At 42.5% G+C, this 22,973-nt stretch overlaps 1 protein-coding gene across 4 annotated transcripts in view; it reads right to left on the bottom strand.

Annotated features, from left to right (window-relative positions):
• LOC125453098 (NACHT and WD repeat domain-containing protein 2-like) overlaps positions 1-12,175 on the bottom strand; it is a 31,003-nt gene extending 18,828 nt beyond the window's left edge. Inside the window, exons 1-4 of one of the 4 annotated variants that reach the window (XM_048532196.2) lie at positions 11,924-12,175; positions 10,644-10,732; positions 5,699-5,815; positions 1,418-1,621 (exon numbers count right to left, since the gene is read on the bottom strand). In XM_048532196.2, coding sequence (XP_048388153.2) covers positions 1,418-1,621; positions 5,699-5,815; positions 10,644-10,732; positions 11,924-12,053 — 540 coding nt within the window. In that variant the 5' untranslated portion in view covers positions 12,054-12,175. The remainder of the gene's footprint in view (positions 1-1,417; positions 1,622-5,698; positions 5,816-10,643; positions 10,733-11,923) is intronic. The other 3 variants (XM_048532197.2, XM_048532198.2, XM_048532199.2) reach the window with 3 other exon arrangements.
• Between the last annotated feature and the right edge of the window lie 10,798 nt (positions 12,176-22,973).

Below are 22,973 nucleotides of genomic sequence, written 5' to 3'. Positions count from 1 at the left end.
TGGACAGATAAAGGAATGGGTAATAATCCGGCTAGGAGGGTGAATAGCTGTTAATGGGGACTGTTTGTGGCTAACAATGGGTTGTGTTAACCCTGACTATGTGATAACAAGCCCTAGTTGTAGGGGTTGGGGCAAGGATATTGGACAGCTCAAACCCTAAAAGTTACTCAACTTGATATTGAGCCCTGAAGGCTGCAGGGTCCCCAGATGGAAAATGAGGTGCTGTTCTTCCAGTTTACACTGATCCTCGCTGCAGCACTGCAGCAAACCTGAGACAGAGATGTTGGTCAGGGAACAGGATGGTGTGTTGAAGACACAGAGTGATTGATAACCTCTAAGTGGACTGCCACAGTGATCAGTGCTGGGGTCATTATTATTTACAGTGTACGTTAATGACTTAAATGAGGAAAGTAACATACTATATCAAGGCTGTAGATGACACAGATATAGGTGGGAAGGCAAATACTGAGGATTGCAGAAAGAGTCTGTGGAAGGATTTCATAGAAGCCCTATAGTGTGGAAGCAGGCCAATCAGCCCACTGGGTCCGTGCTGACCCTCTGAAGAGCATCCCATCTGTGTACGATTCTTAGGACTCTTGACAAGGTCGATGTGAAAAGTGTGGGAGAGTCTAGGACCAAAACGCATAATCTCAGAAAAATGGCTGCGCATTTAGGAAAGACATGTGGATTAATTTCTTCTCTCAGGGGGTAACGAGTCTGGAGAATTTTTACTGCACAGGGCTGTCAAGGACAGGTCATTAACCACATTCCAGGCTGAGATGTAGTGATTTCTAATCAGTACGGGGATCGGGGCTGTGGAGAAACGGCAGGGAATTGGAGTGAAGAATTATCAAATCAGCCTTAATCTCATTGCATGGCAGAGCAGAGCTGATGGGCTGAATGACCTACTTCAGCCACTGTACCTTATAGTCTTGAATGCCTTCCTAAAGCAGGGTGCCCTGATTTGCTTTTATTTGTTTTTATTTATATTTACTTATTTGTGTGATGTTTGTGACCTGGGTATCACAAGCTAAGCCTGCATTTATTGACAATCCCTACTTTGTCTTGACATGATGGTATACTCAACAATCCAATCAAGGCCAACCATAGATGCGGGGCAGTTTAGTACGATTTATTTGCTTCAATGCCCATTTATAAATCTAAGTGGCCAATGCACTACTTTCTCAATATGCCCTGCCATCTTCAAAAATTATGTATTTGCACATCAGCTTTTCATTAGAGTCCCATGAAAATACCATCATTCAGATTATACTGTTTCACCCAGAGTGCATCACTTTAATATTTATCCATATTAAACTGCATCTGCTTTTAATGCTGGAGAATTAAAATTGGATACCTTAATGTAAACAACAAGAGAACTGGAATGTGCACCTTGTGCAATCAACAGAACCCTCACCTTACTGCAATAGTTAGGGAGAACATCAATTTTGGATCTTAGGTAGTAAGCAGGTGGAACAGCATTCTCATCCCGTTGGTACCAGTTTTGGAGCAGCCTGGTGCAGTGGCCTTCATTTTGTGATTTGCAGAGAATCACCTCAAATTCACTGGCTTCAATTTCTGCTGGTAAGCTGGCACTTCCATATTGCTCTCCTATCAGGGCCTACCAGAGGAGTCACAGCACAGGGTTACAAGATTTAATCCAATGATAAAAAGGAAAACTGGCAGATGCAATACACACCAGAAGTGAAGGCGGCCTCACAGGTGGGAACGAAGATCTGAACAGGTTACCAGACTCTAACTGGAGTGAGACAAACTTACATACCAGGTTCGCGACACCTGAAATTGTGCACGCACGTTAAAACAAGCATTTGTAGTTATATACAAATATTCACTGATGTTAATTCTTTATCAGGACTGGTGATCAGGTGAAACTTACCAATGTTATTCAAGGGCTGTTAATCATTCTGTGGATTCTGAAAACACCCGTGTTACCAAAGAGAAGTGGACTGACCGAATGGTGTTCAAAGTCAGTGATTAGCAAATTACGTTCTGTACCCTCCATACTTTTGTAAGTATGTCTTAAAGAGCAGTGGAAAAGTGAAAACATTCCCAACTACACCTCAATGATAACGGTATTCACCATGGAAACTTTTGAACAATGTTAAAACTGTGTGATGAGGGGAGAAAGTCAGTCAGCAGCTCAGCAGGCGTGGGGACATGATGTCATTGAGGCATAGGGCTGTACAGCACAGAAACAGACCCTTCGGTCCATCTTTTCCTATTTGCCAGCATTCAGCCATATCCCTCTAAACCCTTCCTATTCATATACCCGTCTAGATGCCTTTTAAATGCTGTAATTGTATCAACCTCCACCACTTCCTCTGGCAGCTCATTCCATACCTGCACCACCCTCTACGTGAAAACGTTGCCCCCTAGGTCCCTTTTAAATCTTTCCCCTCTCACCTTAACCTATGCCCTCTGATTTCACTGAATACCAAAGAATAAGGACAGAATGGCTTTCCAATAAACACAAGCTGCACTGAGATGAGACAAATGGTCATTTGAACAAGGTGCTAGGAGATTGCTACTAGCATAAGTCAGCACCTTCAGGAGAAGTGCTGTCAAGGTAGAAATTAGGGATGCCAAGGCAATGAATGCTAAGGACCTGGCAAGAGAATGTGGCCCCAACACCAAGGTTTCAGGAATGAAACTATATAGAAGACAGGAGGAAACAGGAGTCAGAATTACACATCGAGCGATTTGCAGCTCTCTTGTCCTTGTTTCTTGGCTGAACATGAGGCAGGACAGAACTCTTCTAAAACCTGAAATGTTAACTTTGTTTCTCTCCAGAGATGATGTCTGGCATCTTTCAACATTTTTTGTTTCTATTTTAGCTATGTTTATTGCCAATGCCAGTGCCAGGAATGTCTGGAATTCTCCACCCCAGAGAATTGTGGAGGTTAGGTCACTGAAAGTATTTAAAGAGGAGGTTGATGGAATTTTGAGAATTCAGTTTGTGAAGGCATGTTAACAGCTGGGATAAAAGAAGAGTTAGGCCCTGGCGCAGATCAGCCATGATCTTACGGAATGGTGAACAAAAACAGAGTTGCTGGAAAAGCTCAGCAGGTCTGGCAGCATCTGTGGAGGAGAAAACAGAGTTTACATTTCAGATCTGGTGACCCTTCCCCAGTTCTGAGCTTTTCCAGCAATTTCTGTTTTTGTTCCTAATTTACAGCATCCACAGTTCTTTTGGGTTTTTATTATGGAATGGCGAGGCAGACTCGTGAGGCTTATTAACTCCCACCAGACCCTATGTCTTGTGCATGTGCACAAACACAGCTTTGCAACGCTATGTCATTGTAAAGTGGACCAGGTCTGAAATCACACGACACCAGGTTGTAGTCCAACAGGTTCAGTTAAAAACACAAGCTTTCGGAGCACAGCCCCTTTGCCAGCTAAAGTGAGGCGATGAAAGGGTTACGCTGCAAAAGCTTGTGTTTTCAAATAAACCTGTAGGATGGTGTTGTGTGATTTCTGACCTTGTCGATCCCAGTCCAACACCGCGGCACCTCCACATCTTTGTAAAGTGATAGCAGCAGCTGCCTGTAACAAAGATGGTGCTGCGTATACAGTCACAGGAGAGGGCGGAGACAGACTCCATCACTAAAATTAACAGACACTTTGTCTCCTCCTTGCTTCTGCTCATTTTGAAGCCAAAATGCTTTCCTCACGTACTTTCCAGGAGATAATAACCCATGTGTTAAGGCATGCTTCTCATGATTTCAGCATTTTTGCAAAATGAGTAATTTTAGCTGAGCAGATAAATTAGAAAATATTTGCTATTGATAAGTAATAGCAGTAGTGATACTGTCACTGGACTAATAAATCAGAGCCCCAGGTAAGTGTTCTGGGAACTTGGGTTTGGGTCCCACCATTGCAGATGATGACATTTGAAAGCCAATAAATGGCTAACCTGACGGTGATTGTCACTAACAAAAACCTTTCTGGTTCACCTAGTAATTAAATCTGCTGTGCTTATCTGGTCTGGCATACATATGACTCCAGATCCTCAAAAGTAGTTGATTCTTTACAGCTCTTTTTTTTACAGCAGTTGGGGATGGCAATAAATGCTACTCTAGCCATCGCTGCCCTCATCTCATGAATGAAATTAGAAAACAAAAACAGCTGATGTGGGTTTTGGCTCCTGATTGCAGCAGTACTGAAGTTATGCCTTATAAAACTTAAGAAACTAGGCGGGATAATGTAGGATTGAAAAAATCCACCAGATGTTTATCACAACTATATATCACAGACTACTAATACATTCATAGGCAAATTAGTGTCTGGACTAAGACATTAAATTACAACTTGGGAGTAAGATTCTACACGTATGTCATGCTCCAAGTGATCCCAAATTAAGATAATTTGTGAGGACGTTCTATCTTTCAGTCACATGCTACAGTGGAGTGGTGGTATCGTGTGCATACTGATATATACTGACCATGATACATATCACAACAGCAAGTAGAACTTAACAGCCATTAAAAAAAAAGGCAAGTGAAGTAAAAAATGGCACAAGGAATGACAATCTACAAGGCCACTTGAAAACAAAAATGCTGGAAAGATCTAGGCCCGAAATGTCAGCTTTTGTGCTCCTAAGATGCTGTGTTCATCCAGCCCCACACTTTGTTATCTCGGATTCTCCAGCATCTGCAGTTCCCATTATCTCTGCTGGAAATCACAACGGCTCAGGCAGCATCCATACAGAGAGAACAAGCTAATATCTAGACTTGATATCTAGACTCTCCATGGATGCTGCCTGACCTGCTGTGATTTCAAGCAATTTTTTTGTTTTCAGCACAGATTCCAGCATCTGCAGTAATTTGCTCCTACAAATCCATTCATTTTTCAAAAAAAATAGTCTTGAGTGGACACCAAGGAATCTGTGAATGTTTCAGGGAAGAGCAGGGTGTTACCCGTGCTCTCCTGGCCGACAGTAATCTTTTAGTTGACATCACAAAAACAAATTTTCTGCCATTTGCTGCCTGGGAACCTTACTGTGCACAAATTGGCTGGTGAGCTTCCGGCATTACAACAGTGATTACTTTTCAAAAGTACTCCTTTGGTCATTAAAAAAAAGTGTTTTGAGGTGGCAGGTGCTTGCAGAAGATGTTATAAAAATTTGGTTTTTGTTTCTTTTTAAGAAGCTGTGCAATCTGTCAGCACCAGAAGAAATCAAAGCATTTGGTTAATTACATTTGGGCAAATGGAATGAGACCTCTTCTGCAGCTACTCCAGAATCAACTCTTCTTGTACACCTGTATTTTATCCACTACCGGTGATGGAATCAGATAGTAAACATCCCTGTTTCAGCCCATTTCCCTCTGACGTTTGACTATTTATGTTCTTTCGCACTACCAATTAGGGCATTTTCAACATCAATATTATCTGAAATAGTGCTATTGCAGGCATTATGAATTATGAATTATGACTGCAGGTTAGCCAAGTTGCCACAGTACAATCCCTGCCCAGATATATCATTGCCCATAATTATTGAATTCATACATGTCCTGTAATGTAACAATGTCATTATTGCACCAGTAGAAATAAATTTATGAACAGAAAAATGCACCTTTAACCATCCACTTCCAGTGTCAGGCTACTCTGTCATTGTCTAATTTGTATTTATTTTGTGACTGCCTGATAAATAATCACTTTGCATTTTCCAATGACTCACCACAAAGCACGGGCCAGCAGAAAATTTTAAACATTCATCCAGCAGCTTAATCCGGAGTTTCCGGACCGTAGAATCATGGACATCATCTGGATCCACTCCCACATACGCATCGACTGCCTGTGGATTGGGCACACAGTGACATGCAAGCAGTTACCTTCCTGATTCAATGTCAGCCAGGCTTCTTCCGGCACTTCCTTCTGGGAGCCACCTTGGAACAGACGTGGAGCTCTGCTTCTCTAAACTCCCAATGTTTATCTTCCTCGAGTTTCCCAAATTAGTCTAGGCTTGATTCCGAAAGTTCAGCAATTATTTTCCAGCCACCTGAGGGGCTGTCTGTCATGCGGAAACCTAGGGTTCTGGGTATGAATACAATCAGGTATTGGGGTATGGAGTTAAGGGCAGGATGGGTGTAGAGCGTTAGCTGGGAAATGTGACAGTCTGGCTCCACACCGCCACCACCACCCCCGCAACACACACACACACACACACACACACACAGTGGGGCTTCAATTGCACAGTCTGCTTATTAGTCAATGATAAGATCCCTGCCTGAATGACAAGGTTATCTTCCAGACATACAGGAAACAGGTTCCAAGACATTGGGCAGGGAGCCTATAGGGGTGGGCCAAGCCCCTTATCCTGGGGATAGTGTTTCAAACACAAGGGGACTGTTAAAGACGAACGGGCTGACAGAGGAGCAGGAAGGAAGCAGCAGCCCGAAACTCTGCTTATATCCCTTCCGCTGCTGGGTTTCCTGATACCTGTAAAACAGGTTGTGTCAGAGACCCAGAGATAGTGAGTACCGCTGATGCTGGGGTCTGAGATAACGCAGGGTGGAGCTGGAAGAACACAGTGGCCCAGGCAGCATCAGAGGAGCAGGAAAGCTGACTTTTCTGAAGGGTCCTGACCCAAGCTGCCTGGCCTGTTGTGTTCCTCCAGCTCCACACTATGTTGTGTCAGAGACCCAGCAGCCTTATTAACACACTGAAATTGTCAACCTTGTTTCTGAGAGCAGACTGGCTGCCTATCCCTTGCTCTGCCTCCGTTAAATCTGGAAGTGGATGGGTTGGAGTCAGGTTGCAATGTTTGAAATTATACCATCCAATCAGACTCCGATCCAACGGGGATTAACATGTTGGGAGGTGATAACCTTAAAGCTGGCCTTGGATGAGCTATGGCCGGGGTTTGGACACTGTTAATGTGCAAGATATGGACACAGGCAGACTTTGCAATGAAGTGGATTCACTTGGATGAGGAGAGGATAGAATCAGTGCCAAAGGAATTGAGTTTTTAAGAGGATATCAAGGTGGTGGGATGGCATTGGTCACCTGCTGTTTAGGGGAGGTTAATTCTCACAGGAGACTGAAAGTCAGATCAAAGAGAGGTGGAGCACCCAGGTGCCGGCAGTGCTCCATTCCAATGCTGGGCTTCACTTCTGTCGCGGCTTACTGGCTGCTATCCAAACCTTTGCCGGCTCTAAAGGTGACCGTTCCAAAGCATTTCTTACCAGTTTCCCAGGTTTTACTCTCTTAAACCAAAATCCAGGAAATGCTGCTGTCCATGTCTTAACTCACCGCAAGTCTCTCTTACTGAGAGACATTGAAGAGTTAAGTAAGTGTGCAAACGGACTGCAACGTGGGAATATATGAAGTTGTTCATTTTGGAAAGGAGAACAAAAGAACAGGGTATTAATTAAATGGAGAAAAACGGCAGGAAACTGCAACACCAAGATACTTGGGGATACTTGTGCATGAAACACAGAAAGCAGGCGCGTAAGTATTTGGGAAGTCTAATGGAATATTGACCTCTATTTCAAAGGGATTGGAGTATAAGAATAGGAACGTCTAACTGCAACTGTACAAGGTGCTGGAGAGACCACATCTGGAGTACTGTTATTTAGAAAAGACAGTATTTCATTGGAGGCAGTTCAGAGAATGTTCACTAGGACAGTCCCAGGTAAGGAGAGGCTGTCTGATGAGCAAAAACTGAACAGATTGGGACTCTACTCATTGGAATTTAGAAGATTGTGAGGTGACCTCATTGAAACAAATAGTGTTCTTAATTCTATTTGACAGGGCAAGTGCTGAGATGATGTTCCCACTCATGGGAGAATCTAGGGCTTCAGGATATAGTCTCAGAATAAAGATGTGCTGAATTAAGATAGATGAGGAGGAATTTCTGAGAGTTGAGTGTCTTTGGAACTCCTTGAGATATACAGAAGTGTGATGGAATAGCACTGCAGCCTCACAGTGCCAGGGACCCGGGTTCGATTCCCGCCTCAGGCAACTGTCTTTGTGGTTTGCACATTCTCCCTGTGTCTGCGTGGGTTTCCTCCGGGTGCTCCGGTTTCCTCCCACAGTCCAAAGGTGTGCAGGCTAGGTGGACCGGCCATGCTAAATTGCACATAGTGTTCAGGGGTGTCTGGGTTATAGGGGGATGGGTCTGGGTGGAATGCTCCAAGGGGCGGTGTGGACTTGTTGGGCCAAAGGGGCTGTTTCCACACTGTAGGGAATCTAATCTAAAACCTAATCTATCTGCCTGGATAAGTGCAGCTCCAACAACACTCACAAACCTTGGCACCATGGAGCACAAGCCAGCCTGCTTGATTGGCACCACTCCATAAATGTTCAGTCCCTCCACCTCTGATGCACACATGTGTATCATCTACAACATACACCTGAAAAATTCACCACAGCTCATAAAGCAACATCAAACTCACCACCACCATGACCTAGAAGGGCAATGGCAGCAGATACATGGGAACACTGCCACCTGTAAGCCACTGACCATCCTAACTTGGAAATATATGGCTGTTCCTTTACTGTCACTGGGTCAAAATCCTGGAATTCCCTCTCTAAGGACGTTGCAGGTCAACCTACAGCATGTGGATTTCCTTGGTTCAAGAAGGCAGCTTACCACCACCTTTGCAATGGAAATTAGAGCCAAGCAATTATGCTAGTAAACCAGTGATGCCCACATTCCACAACTGAATAAAAGAAAATGTTCGAATTTATAAAATTCCAGTAGGACCATCAAATTATCAATTTGCCTAACGGATTGTCGGCTAGAATAAAAAAAGCAATTTACACCAGGTTTTCTTCAGGAACATAAGAGCAGTGGAAAGAGAGAATTACTAACTTATGCAACTTAACTATCTCCCTTCAAAACTCCAAATATACATACTATTAATAAACACATTGAACTCGACCCTGTATACTTTCCACTACAGAGGAAACCTGGAAGTGAGGCGAACCATTGCAACGGACCCCAGAGTTTAAAAACCAGGCGGGAAAACACACCAATGCTTCATCAGAGGCTGCACTGAGGATGTTACTAAGCACGGTAACGAAACGTCTGCGGAACAACAAACCAGCTCGGGGAGCCAACTAACCTCAACACCCACAACCCGAGATACGGATCTACTCCAAAATCCAAACATACGTATTCATTCACAACTAAGACAGACTAAAAGACAAATGATTTAATAATGCATTATGGGTGAAAAAGATGATAGACAGGATAACCAAAATTCCAGAGATCAGGAGTCCAGATTCACATGGTGGAAAAGTATTTTTCCCTCACAGTCGTGTTGAGTTTTGTGATGATGACACACTGTTGTCTGGATATGATAGTCATCAGTAGACAGGGTGATGAAGAAGGTGTTTAGCACCTTCCCTTTATTGGTCAGAACATTAGTTGTAGGATTTGGAATGTCATGTTGTTGCTGTACAGGACATTGGTGTATGCAATTCCAGTTGCCCTTCTTCTATAGGAAGGATGTTGTTAAACTTAAGAGGCTGCAGAAAAGACTTACAAGGATGTTGCCAGGACTGGAGGGTTTGAGTTATAAGGAGAGGCTGAATGGGCTGGGCTTTTTTTCCCCTTGGAGTGTTGGATGCTGAGGGGCAGCCTTATAGAGGTTTATAAAATCATGAGGGCCATGGAAAGTGTGAATAGCCAAGGTCTTTTTCCCTAGGGTGTGAGAGTCCAAAACTAGAAGGTATAGGTTTAAGATGAGAGGGGAGAGATGTGAAAACAATCTAAGGGGTAACTTTTTTGTGCAGAGGGTGGTGTATGTACAGAAGTGGTGGAGGCTGGTACAATTACAACATTTAAAAGGCATCTGGACGGGTATATAATAGGAAGGGTTTAGAGGGATATAGGCCAATGGAACAGTTCTGAAGAAGGGTCACTGGACCTGAAATGTTAACTCTGATTTCTCTGCGGATGCTACCAGACAAGCTGAGATTTTCTAGCAATTTCTGTTTTTGTTTCAGATTTCCAGCATCCCTAGTTCCTTTGGGTTTTTGTTAAAGAAAATTGGGTCTATGTTTTCTGGAGTTTTGGAGAATGAGGGGTGATTTCATTGAAACATCAAGGTTTTAAATGTAAAATAAAACAAAGAACTGTGGATGCTGCAGTTCAGAAACAAACAAAAATTTAAATTGCAGAAGAAACTCGGCAGGTCTGGCAGCATCTGTGAAGAGAATACAGAGTCAACATTTTGAGTGCAGTGACCTGTTTGAAGGTGTTTGATTGGTTGGATGCAGCAGGGCTGTTTCCCTTACTGACGGTCAAGGAATCTAAAACATAGGGGGCATTGTTTCAGGACAACATTTAGAACTCAGATGAGGAGAAATTACTTCATTCAAAGGTTTGTGGATGCTCCATTACTGAGTACATTTATGACTAGTTAGAAAGATCATTGATGTTTCAGGGAATCAAGAGATATGGAGAGGGGTTTGGGAAAAGGAATTGAAGCCCTAGAGCAGCTGCAATTGCGTTGAATGGTGGAGCAGGCTTGATGGGCAAATGGTCTAATATTGCCCTTATTTCTTGCGACTACATTTTAAAGCTATTGAGGTTCTGAAGGGTGCCATATAAATGCAAGTCTTTTTCAGATTCTTCCTTTATTAAAACTCCCCAGTTAGCTTTTGATGGTTACCTGGAACTCCAGTCCATGTTTATGTCTACAGTATTCTCGTAATTTTGGATAAACACTTTCCCTCAATGCCTTTCTCTCAGCTTCTGTATCTGAAAAAAATGGTACATAAAGTGCAACAGTAACAAAGCTTACGTGCTTGCCAACATCAGTGAAATTTAAGATAGGAATCTTATTTACAAAATGCAAAGGTATCAAAATAATAAAACATGCAACTGATGCAAACAGAGGAGAACAGATAAAGCCACAAACAAAATTAAGACTGATTCTATATTACTTTTAATAATATATTAAACCAAAAGGAGTTGTATGTCGAATTTTCTGAGACAGTTCGCTGAATAAACCATCTGTGGAGTGTAGCACTGAACCAGAAGGCAAGGGATAGAAATGCTTTCATAAAGATAGCAAAGGCTGGAGAAACTCAGCAAGTCTGGCATCATCTGTGGACAAAGAAAAACAAGAGTTAATGTTGCCTCTAGTTCAATACCTTCATCTAATTCTGCAGCCCTGGCCATAATATATCCCTTGAACACTAAAATAGATTCCAACTTTGCTGCAAAAGTCTTAATTTATATGCACCCATTACCCTCTGCTTACTAAGCTACGTCATCTCCCAGTCAAATAGTCTTAGTTTCAAAATTCTTATTTTTCACAAATCCCTTGGTATCTGAATAAATCTCCAGCGGCTCCACAACCCTTCAAAATTCTTGCAGTCATCTAATTCTGGAATCTTCTGCACTTTGTAGTTTAGCTTCTTCACTAAAAGGTGGCTAACCTTTCTGTTGCAGAGGTCTTGAGCTCTGAGACATTCCTGCCAACACATCTCTACCGCTTTTTCTTCCATTAAAAATACCCTTTAAAACGTTCCTCACTGATCTCCTAATATCTCATGTGACTTGGTGTCATATTTTGTATATTTTATTTCTCCCACAGAACGTTTGATTAAAGGCACAGGAGACGTTATTGCTATTTGTAGGTCCAGTCTGTGCACAAAGTAGCCATCATACCTCAACTACAAAAGTGACTAAACGTAACCCTACTGGCCTTCGGAGGTTGTAAGAGGCGCTACATAAACGCAAGTTCTCTAGGCCGTCACCTGAAGCCACCTGCTGGTGACAGTCCAGTACCAGACTGAATTAGATCGAGTACAACCGTGAACAGTTGTCATCTGTTGTAAAAGAATAGTTACTTCTGGAGTCGACAATTATACATTTCAAGTTGAAGCAAAATAAAAAAAAGCCAAGACTTAAACTTGCGATTTTAAAGACAAAACAAGCACTCACGTGCTTTACCTTCTGGATTGCAGCAGATAAATATCTGCACACATCTCGATGCTTGAGTTGTTAGGATGTGAGAGAAATTGGCGATTGGGTCATGTCCGGGAACATTAAACATCGGAGTGGGAATTTCCATAGCAGGAAGAATCTCTCCTCTCCGAGCCGGGCAGCAGCTAGGTAGTTACTGAAGTTTGCAGTGATCAGCTACACAAGGATATTTCTTTTTCTCGATGATACCAGGTGCCACTTGCTGAGGGATTTGAGATAATGCGGTACAGCACCCCCTTATGGAGCGGCAGCACAGGGAACACCCAACATGCAAATGCGGAAATTTCAACTTAGAACATAGAACATAGAACATAGAACAGTACAGCACAGAACAGGCCCTTCAGCCCACAATGTTGTGCCGACCATTGATCCTCATGGATGCACCCTCAAATTTCTGTGACCATATGCATGTCCAGCAGTCTCTTAAATGACCCCAATGACCTTGCTTCCACAACTGCTGCTGGCAACGCATTCCATGCTCTCACAACTCTCTGCGTAAAGAACCTGCCTCTGACATCCCCTCTATACTTTCCACCAACCAGCTTAAAACTATGACCCCTCGTGCTAGCCATTTCTGCCCTGGGAACTTCATGCAGGACAGGAAAGCTTGGGCAGAAAATGAATATCTACAGACCGTCTGGACATTGTCGCACGGAGTATTCGTATTCAATTTATCGTGAATTCCTACATTGCAAGCTGTGTCTACATTTAAAAGAATAATTTGCATTGGGACGCTATAAAAATGCAGGTTTCTTTTTAGTGATGCGTCAATAACGTACTCGCCCCCACCTCCAAATTCTTTAATCTTGCTTTGAACCCCCTTCAGCTATCACATTTATTTGCAATTTGAATCCAAATATAAAATAAATATTGAAATTGCATGGCATCCTGTCAAATCAGAAGTTTTCCAACGCGCTTTTATAATGAAAAGTCCCCCCGGGGGTAAATGGACAAAAACGCTGGGGGACTGTGGCTGCGAGCAACCGCATAAGTAGTCCAGTCGTTGGGCTACAGGTGCCGGAACAGGATTGCCTAATAAACAGCAAAGAATGGGGAGTAAAACAAGTAGATTATTGTATTCCCAGGAGATTAGTTCTAACCATTAAACCAATACATTCCCACCAACAGGCGAGGTCTTGTTATTTTCGGGATCACTCCTTAAATCAAGGGATTGTGGGCTCTCAGAGCGTTGGATTAGTTGATAGGGAGGAAACAATAAATTAATACAGATACAAGCATTAACAACAGATAGTAGACAGAATACACACGCCATATTCTCACTTAAAAGCAACAATTTGTATCAGGGTTTGCGAGTTATATTACTTTACTCAAACTGTTCAGGGAAGATATTACACATTTTTGAAGGAGGTGGGTCTTGAAGACGGGCCTCTTAGCCCAGATGCAGGGACATTACCACTATTTCTCTTTCCACAGATGCTACCAAATTTGCTAAGTTTCTCCAGCACTTTCCATTTTCATTTCAGTGCGTAGTATGATTGTTTTTGTTGCCTTGGGACATTGTTCATTAAACATTTTCAGACATGACCAGCTACAGAATTCTTTTGACATGTTACAAGGTCTTTAGCTGTGAACAGTGTCGCGAATCAGTTGCAGTATTGAAAGTTAAAATCAGTTGACTCCAGCAGTGAACGGCTACTCACACCCAAACTACAATTAAAGCGATATCTTTATTTCTAAAGAACACGGGCTCTATTTCTTTCACTATTATCCAAAGGGCCGAGCTATGTGATTGCATGAATTCTTTCAAAGTACACCTATCAGCCTTGTTTCAAACATCTTTCAATCCTCGAAAGGAGGAATGTTGGTCTTGAGTTACACAGCCTGGAACTAACATTTAACCTAATGATGAATAGTACATTAGAATTCAGATAAAATTCTCATTATATTTCTTTTCCTTCTCAGACAGAGACAATCAAATGCTAGATCCATTGTACTGACTAAACCAGTTGATTGAATTATTCACAAAAAACAAAGACATATAGAGACATGTAAATAAAAATTATAATATTTAAGTTACTCCTGGTTGCAGGCTAACAAAGTGTGAAGCTGGATGAACACAGTAGGCCAAGCAGCATCTCAGGACCACAAAAGCTGACATTTCAGGCCTAGGCCTTGGGGTCTAAGCCCGAAACATCAGCTTTTGTGCTCCTGAGATGCTGCTTGGCCTGCTGTGTTCATCCAGCTTCACACTTTGTTATCTTGGATTCTCCAGCATCTGCAGTTCCCATTATCCTTGTTGCAGGTTGCACTTTAGCTCTGCTAGTAATATTCACAGCTTTGAGTTGGAGTCCCACGCAGGACTGGAAAAGATAATATTTTAGTGCAATGCTCAGAAAGACAGTTAGCACTATCTTTTTAATGAAACATTAAATTGAGAATACACCAGTCTGTAAAATGGATTTAAAAGATTCAACACTTCTCGAAGATGAATTGAAGGCAACCTGGTCAACATTCTACTTTCAATCTCTACCATTAAATAGAAGCAATATATTTGGCACAACAAGGTGTAGAACTGGGTGAACGCAGCAGGCCAGGCAGCATCAGAGGAGCAGGAAAGCTGACGTTTTGGGTCTGGACCCTTCTTCAGAAATATTTGGTAACTGTTTTTATTTTTTGTCCATGGGACTCTGGAGTACACAAAGTAGCTGCTTCATTTACAAAAGAGGTAACAATTTTTAAGACAATGTTTGACACATTTTGGCATATCATGACGTGAAAGGTAGTACATACAAGTGCCAAGTATTTATGTTTATTTTATCTAATTCTGTCAATGTGGAGCTTTGTTAAAATGATTTATGTATTTAAAGCTAGAAACATAAATAGCTAAAAGTGAGCGTAGTTTAAGTCACTCATGAGCTAATTGCTTGGCCAGGATTCTTTACAGATTGGAAGGTGCTCATTTGTTCCAGAAGTGCCCACCATTTTAAGACTGCATTACATTTCACTGTGAGAACAAAAGTGGGATAAATGTACACTGTTGTACACTTATGCATACCACCCTCAACAGCCATGAACAGTTTGGCACCATCAGCTCTAAAGATGATAAATGTTTTGTGACTGTTTGCATGATGACTGCAGAAGGAGAGCTTCATTTGTATGTGATGTGTCAGCTAGATTCCAATGCTTTCTAAATAAGCTTTGTAGACCCATTCAAAATGGTGACACAAAAACGAAGCCCTCCAAAATGACGATGCGATATGATGGAATGATCCTGATGTCAAGAAGACAAATGAAGACAGAGCCCCAATGCATTGGGAAGAACAATGGTTTGCCTTTCCAGACTGCAAACATTAAGTGAGATCTACTCATCATACCAGAAGACAATTGCAATGCTTTGCAGGTTACTGAGCCATAGACTGCTGAACAGATCCTGAAAATTACAAAAATGCCTTTCCAGATCTCAGATGTCTTCCTGGTGAACACCATCCCAAGACAGGCAACAATGCAAGGCCAAGTCGACACTGAGCTCCAGTTCCTCTCAGGTCCAGCTTCAAGGCCAAGATAGATGTGCTGGAAGAGACAAGAGGAATCAAGAAATGACAATTTCTATTTAATGGATTAGCAGCATAACAACAGTCAAGAACAACTTGGAAAATTGAGAGTATGCAAAGATAGAACAGATCTCAATATCGTTTTGAAGAGATCTCGCCAATATATTACAGCTATCAGGGATATTTTACTACAGTTTGCTAAGGTAGAGGTTTTTATTATGCTTAATATGAAGTATAGTGACTGGGAAGGAAAGTTGGATGAGAGCAGCTTTAACCTATGTTATTGGCACCATTCAGGAGATACAGATTGTTGCGCAGATCATTTTCATTTTTCTGAAAGAATATCCACTTAGACACCAAGAGATAGTCAGAATTGAAGCTATTGTGGATGACTTCTTAGTTGATAGATGTGGAGACTTGATGGAACATTCCAAAGCTGGTCATAGTCAGAGATTAAAGCAAGCTTTAGACTGTGTTTATCAGGTGGGCCTGAAGCTAAACAGTAAAAGACATTATTTAAGTGGAGAAAGATTGCAGAAAGCTGCAGAACTTCTCGTCCACAAATGAGAGGAAGCAAGCATCCAACTTCAGCAGGTAATAAGGAAAGCAAATGGAATGTAGGCCTTTATTTCACACATTGTGGAATATAAAAATAGAGAGGTCTTGCCCAAAACTATACAAGGCAGTAGTCAGACCACATCTGGAATACTGTAAACAGGTTTTGATCCCTTATTTAAGAAAGATATACTGGCATTGGAAGTAGTCCAGAAAGAGTCACTAGGCTGATACCAGGTTTGGAGGAACTGTCTTACGAGGAGAGGTTGAGTTGGTTGAGTGTGTACTTATTGGAATTCAGAAGTATGAGAAGTGACATTAGTGAAACATGCTTTACAGAGTAGATGTGAAAGGGTTGTTGCCCTTTGTGGGAGAGTATAGGACTAGAGTGCACCATCTCAGAATAAGGGTCAGACATTTAAGACAGAGATGAGGAATTCTTTACCACAGAGGGCTGTTGAGGCTGGGACATTAAGAGTACTCAAGTCTGAGATAAACAGGTTTTTAATCATTAAGGGAATCAAGGGTTATAGGAAAATGCAGGAAAGTGAAGTTGAAGATTATCAGATCAGCCGTGATCTCATTGAATGGCAGAGCAGACTCACTGGGCTGAATGGCCTACTTCTACTCCTTTACCTTATGGTTTTGATGAAAGAAGATGAATGAAGTCAAGTACACATGTCATGTGCAGGCAGAAAAAGGATTTAGCCTTGATCCAGTCAAAGTGAAAGCTGGAGCACAGCTATGTAACCAATAGATGTGAAAACAGTGCATAGATGAACACAGCAGGTCAAGCAGCATCCCAGGAGCACAAAAGCTGACGTTTTTGGCCCAGATCCTCCACCAGAAAGCCCGAAACATCAGCTTTTGTACTCCTGGGATGCTGCTTGGCCTGCTGTGTTCATTCAGCTCCACGTTTCGTTGTCTCGGATTCTGCAGCATCTGCAGTTCCCATTATCTCTGAAAACAGTGCATAGATGGTTTTGGGTTCATGAACTGTTCAACAAAGTTCTTGCCTAACTTGCCATCAGTGTGTACATTGACACAAGCTCAATGCTAAGCGTGTTAATGGGGCACAGGCAAGAAACAGCTTTCATCACAATTAAACAACCATGATGACACTGAGATACTAGATGTCAATGATGATGTCAATTTACATTGCGATGGTAGTGAGACAGGACTTGGACAGTTATGCACCAAGGACAACCAGATGTCTTTATATTCAGGCCATTCATGCAAACAGAATGACACTGCACTTAGGAAGAGAGGGAGAGACACCTTGACTTGGGTCTTTGCTTGTGAGCATTTTAATCAATACCCATTTAAGAAATAAAGTAACAGGCCTGGCCACAAACAGTGCAGCTTCATCAAACTTTCTATCTTTCCTCAAATTCCTACAAAGAATGCTCCCTTGTTTGCAAAGATATTGTCTGGACATGAAATATAAGCGAGGAAGGCAGATATACGTTTCCACCACGCTGTTGAGAGCAGCACTCCCTACGAGTACGGTTGTGGATGCTGAAACAATGCGTGAAATCTTCTAGACTCAATGGGAAGCAACAGCTTGACATGCTCCAGAAATCATCAATCCAGAAGAAACATTGACTCTGAAAACAAGTGCCAATCGAAGTTTGCAACAGCATGCAATCTCGGGGTTCTGCAGGAAGTAATGATGAAAGCATGATTTGAAGCTGCAGAGAAAATGTGAGAGGTCTGTTCAGAAGTCTGACAACAGTGGGAAGAAACTGTTCTCAAATCTTTTACTACATGTTTTCAAACTTTTGAATCTTCTGCCGATGGATGAGGCTGGAAGAAATTATAACTGGCGTGCGACGGGTCTTGGATTATGTCGACTGCATTTCTGAGGCAGCGGGAAGCACAGATGGAGTCAGTGGAAGGAATGTTGGTTTTTGTGATGAACTGGGCTGCATTCACAACTCTCTGTAATTTCTTGTGGTCATGGGCAGAGCAGTTACATCTGGATAGGATGCTTTCTACGGTGCATTTATAAAAATTGATAAGCGTCATTGTAGACATGCCAAAAATTTCCTTTAGCCTTCTGAGGAAGTAGAGGTGTTGATGTGGATGGACCAGGATAGCTTGTTGGTGATATTTAGTGCTTGGAGGTTGAAGCTCTCGACCACCTCCAACTCACCACTATTGAAATAGACAGTGACCCGAAACGTCAGCGTTTCTGCTCCTAAGATGCTGCTTGGCCTACTGTGTTCATCTAGCTCCACACTTTGTTGTCAGGGACATTTCCTCCACTCTGTTTCCTGAAGCCAATGACCAGCTCCTTTGTTTTGCTGACGTTGGTGGAGAGATTGTTGTCTTTCCACCATGTCACTAAGCTTTCTATCTGTTTCCGCTACTCTGACTCATCATTGTTTAAGATCCAATGGTGGTGTCATCAGCAAACTTATAAATGGAGTTGGAGCAGAATTTGGCCACACAGTTGAGTGTGAATAAGTAATAGGGGGCTGAGTGTGCAGTCTAATTGGGAACTGGTGTTGAGGATTATTGTAGACCAGAAATGTCATTGTAATTGCAAACATCTATGTTCAGCTGGACGATCTGTGTCTTCACAGCAGGCAGCTGATCAGGAAGAGGTAATCTCACCATCTGTAAAGAGACTAGGATGGCCATTATGCTCAGAGCTCCACTAATCACCAGCAATGGGAATGGATCAACTGCTCCATCAGCTGTCTTAAAGACTAAAAGCTTTTTTTATTGCATACGTTCAGATCACATCCTTTATGGTCTTACATAATTAATTCCTTTTCTCAGTACTTTATTTCTGAGTAAGGATTCAATGATATATCCCAACTGAGCCATGAACACATGACCTATGAAACTAATTAGACAGAGAAAAATGATTGGCGTTGGCAGAAAGGGAGTTCCAAGCTGAGGATTGTTTCTTCTGTGCAAGCTCCATCAGTAACAGAAGCAAACTGGTGCAGCTTTGGTGGGTAGATTGCCTTTAGCTTTGCAGCAATAAATCAAGCAGAAATACCAATAAGCCATCAGAGCCTTCACAACATTTTATGGCTTGCCATAAACCTATCAAAAAAGTCATGGCTAAATGAAGTGTCTGTCTGTGCAGCCTGTAGACTTTGCAAACCTCCATTAACCAGTAAAGAAGACTAGCTCTCATCTTAGGTTTCAAGAGCAGATATTTTTGGTAAACATCTCTCTCTATCAAGTAAGCCTACTCCTTCTCCAGAAGAATATTCCATATCCATCATGATTTCCCCAGATGAACACAACTCTAATTGGAATGGCTAAAACATTTTTGAACCTGTGCTGCACATAAACAGTAAAATTTGCTATAACCATGTCGTCTGGATGAGTACTTGATGTTGAATGGAGCCTGAATGGATAGTATTTTAGTAAGCCTCCTTTCCACATGGCTTTGCAGTCTGCACTTCTGTAACTTCATGCAAATATTGCAAACAACAGTGTCTGCTTTTCGCTTTTGGGTACACAGCGCAGCCCTTTTTGTTTCTTTGGTTTTCTTTGACTGAAAAACTAATTCACTTTTTCTGGGCATCTTCGGAGTTAGTTGTGTGCGCTGACGAGCTCCTGTAGTTCAGAAGGGACAGGGCTGCATTAAGTTCCTGGAGTTCTCAAGGTAGTCAGGTGTTTGCTACTGCTAACTCACAGGAGTTTTTACCAGGTTTGGGCACAGGATTGGGGCAAACTCCTTCAGCCCAGTCACATTACTGATGTCGGGAGAGGTGGGGATGATAGGGAGGGTGGCTCAGTGGTTAGCAATGCTTCCTCACAGAGCCAGGGACCCAGGTTCAATTCCACTTTGAGTGATTGTCTGTATGGGGTTTGCATATTCTCCCAGTGTCTGTGAGTGTTTCATCCGGGTTCTTCAGTTTACTCCCACAGTCCAAAGGTGAGCAGGTTACGTGGATTAGCCATGGGTAATGTAGGGGTACAGGGATAGGGTAGGGGGGTGGGTCTAGGTAGGATGTGCTTCAGAAGGTCAGTTTAGATTCAAGGGGCTGAATGTCCTGCTTCCAGACTGTAGGGATTCCATACAACACTCCCTAGAGAAGGAATGAGCAGATCCCAGAAAAGCTAAAAGTATCACATAAATGCATCAGTAGGAGACTTGCACAGTTGAAAGACTGTATAAGCAGAGACTGAGAGCAGTGGGTCTGATCAGAATTAACATATTGTATTGTTAATTAATAAATTTGGTGGATATGTAAATTGTATAACTTGCAAGCTTCCTTTTTATAATGGGAGATGTCTGGAGAAATACAAACGTACTCAGTGTACTGGCTCGCTGGCCGGTAAACACTGTGAGTCCTTTGTGAGCAGTGTGGGGCAGGCAGTAAACACACTGCTTGAAACATGAGCTAAAGTCTGGTCCCTGGATAAAGATTTACTCTCCTGACCTGAAATACATTTCTGCAGCAAGGACAATGGAGAAAAGTATTAGTGCAATGACAGTCTTGTTTGCATGGAGCTACAGTTTGCAGTAGCTCCTTTAGTGATGATCATTGCTTGCATCTCAATGGGAGTAGGCAGATGATGGTGACAAATTTCTGAAGGTAGCCAAATTTGAAGATTTAAATTTTCCTGGTTGACAAAGTCAGAGATTTACTAATGTCAAGAAAGCACATGCACATCAATTGGTGTGTTCATTGGCTTTACATTGTGACAAATTCAAGAACAGCAATGTCTTGGTGATTGGTGATGGGAATAGACAACTCTGTGTACATGGAAAAAATTTATTCACCACTGCAAGGATGGTGAAGGATCCTTGCAATTAACTGACCTACAGCACTCAGCAGCGAGTCTTGTTGCAGCTCTATAAAACTTTGGTTAGACCGCACTTGGAATACTGCATCCAGTTCTGGGCGCCCTATTATAGGAAAGATGTGGATGCTTTGGAGAGGGTTCAGAGGAGGTTTACCAGGATGCTGCCTGGACTGGAGGGCTTATCTTATGAAGAGAGGTTGACTGAGCTCGGTCTCTTTTCATTGGAGAAAAGGAGGAGGAGAGGGGACCTAATTGAGGTATACAAGATGATGAGAGGCATAGATAGAGTTGATAGCCAGAGACTATTTCCCAGGGCAGAAATGGCTAGCACGAGGGGTCATAGTTTTAAGCTGTTTGGAGGAAAGTATAGAGGGGATGTCAGAGGCAGGTTCTTTATGCAGAGAGTTGTGGGAGCATGGAATGCGTTGCCAGCAGCAGTTGTGGAAGCAAGGTCATTGGGGTCATTTAAGAGACTGCTGGACATGTATATGGTCACAGAAATTTGAGGGTGCATACATGAGGATCAATGGTTGGCACAACATTGTGGGCTGAAGGGCCTGTTCTGTGCTGTTCTATGTTCTATGTTCTATGTTCTATGAGTCTCCTCTGTTGTTACTACAATTAGATTTGTCTCCCTTCTTCGGCACAGGCACAGTGACCCCACAATCTCCAGGCACTCACTGTTTTTCCCAGAAGAGGCTGTGCAATGCTTCCACCTGCTCCAGGACTTTGTTGTCTCTCTGTGGTCAAATGGCTTTTTTAACTTCACACAATACGCCCATAGCGCTCAAACCGAACTAGACAGGGTATTCCAGAAAGGAGCTGAGGACAACATAAAAAAAATGAGAAAATGGACCTTTCACTAAACAACCAGTAAATGAAGATCATCTTCTAACCAGGTCCCACAGTAAAACACCTCCACCCTCATCCCCAGTCAATAAAGATCAATGGCAGGCTCGTGGAAGATGTAGAATAATTACCATTTCCGAGCAGCACTCGTGATCACAGGTTCAAGGTTTACCATTAAAAACCACCAAGAAAACCGATAAATCCACCCAACGTACAAATTCAGGAAGAGGTTATCATGAGGACGAAAAGAGAGAGAAAGATGCATCTTTTTGGTTCTTGCTGTGGTCCTCTATTGGTGTAATATTGAATGGTGAATTTTCCTCCTAAACTGTTAGTTTGATTAAGTTATAGCACAATTTAAAATTAGATGTTTTCCTAGCAACACAACTAGCTCATTCGGTCCAGACACCTGATGTGTGGGGGCACGAAAATCTCAAACCCATCTCTGTGCAATTTAATGCTGCTACCATTTTGACATGATTGTCTTGCTGTTCCCAGTTGAAGGAAGATTATTGCTTGTTAAACGATTTATTAATGGCTCAACTTGCCTCATTAATATTCAATTTCCTTTTCTACCAAATGAGCTGGATATGAAACCCAACAGGGAGTTTGCTGCTTGTTCTGAACAACCGCGATGGTGCTCAGTACCAAACTGCAACTCAGGACACATTCCACAGACGTCAGCTTCATACGTCCTGCATCCATGGACATTGGCATCTGCCATTTGCCAACCTCTCACACATCTCTAATACACTTGCAGGAGACTCAAGATGCACAGACTCACAAGGCACTAGAACCTAGCATTGAAAAGCTGCTGCAATGATGCTTTGTGCACAGGGACCGATTCCCAGCTCATGTATTAGACCAGGCTACATCTTAGGCTGCTCTCTTAGTGTTCACTCACTTATCACCTACTTGCATGCTCACACTATCCCTACGTTGCCCTGTCCATTTGCATGTTGGTACTTCAGCTGGAACCAACAGTAATCAGTGCTCTTTTATCGCTGGCACACAGACACATTGCTTGTCATGGTTGTCAGTAATGACTTGTCTGGAGTGGGTCGGTGTTGGTGATGAACATCTTGCTATCGAGCACCATGAAGCGTCAATCCAACACCTACAACATGTGCCATCTGCCTGTGGAGCAAACACACTGCAAGTTTACTCATACAAATGGTTATGTCGTAATGGGTGGCTCAGTCCAGTCAAGGAGAGAGCACTATCTGTCAGGTGGTCCCAGTGCCTTCTTTCACAGGCACAGCTTGCACACAGTCTTGGGGTTTGGCCACAGTCAGTCAGCCGATGGGGACACT

This window comes from Stegostoma tigrinum, chromosome 6 (assembly GCF_030684315.1).
Source record: "Stegostoma tigrinum isolate sSteTig4 chromosome 6, sSteTig4.hap1, whole genome shotgun sequence".
NCBI lineage: Eukaryota > Metazoa > Chordata > Chondrichthyes > Orectolobiformes > Stegostomatidae > Stegostoma > Stegostoma tigrinum.
This window is presented reverse-complemented; position numbering and strand designations above follow the sequence as displayed.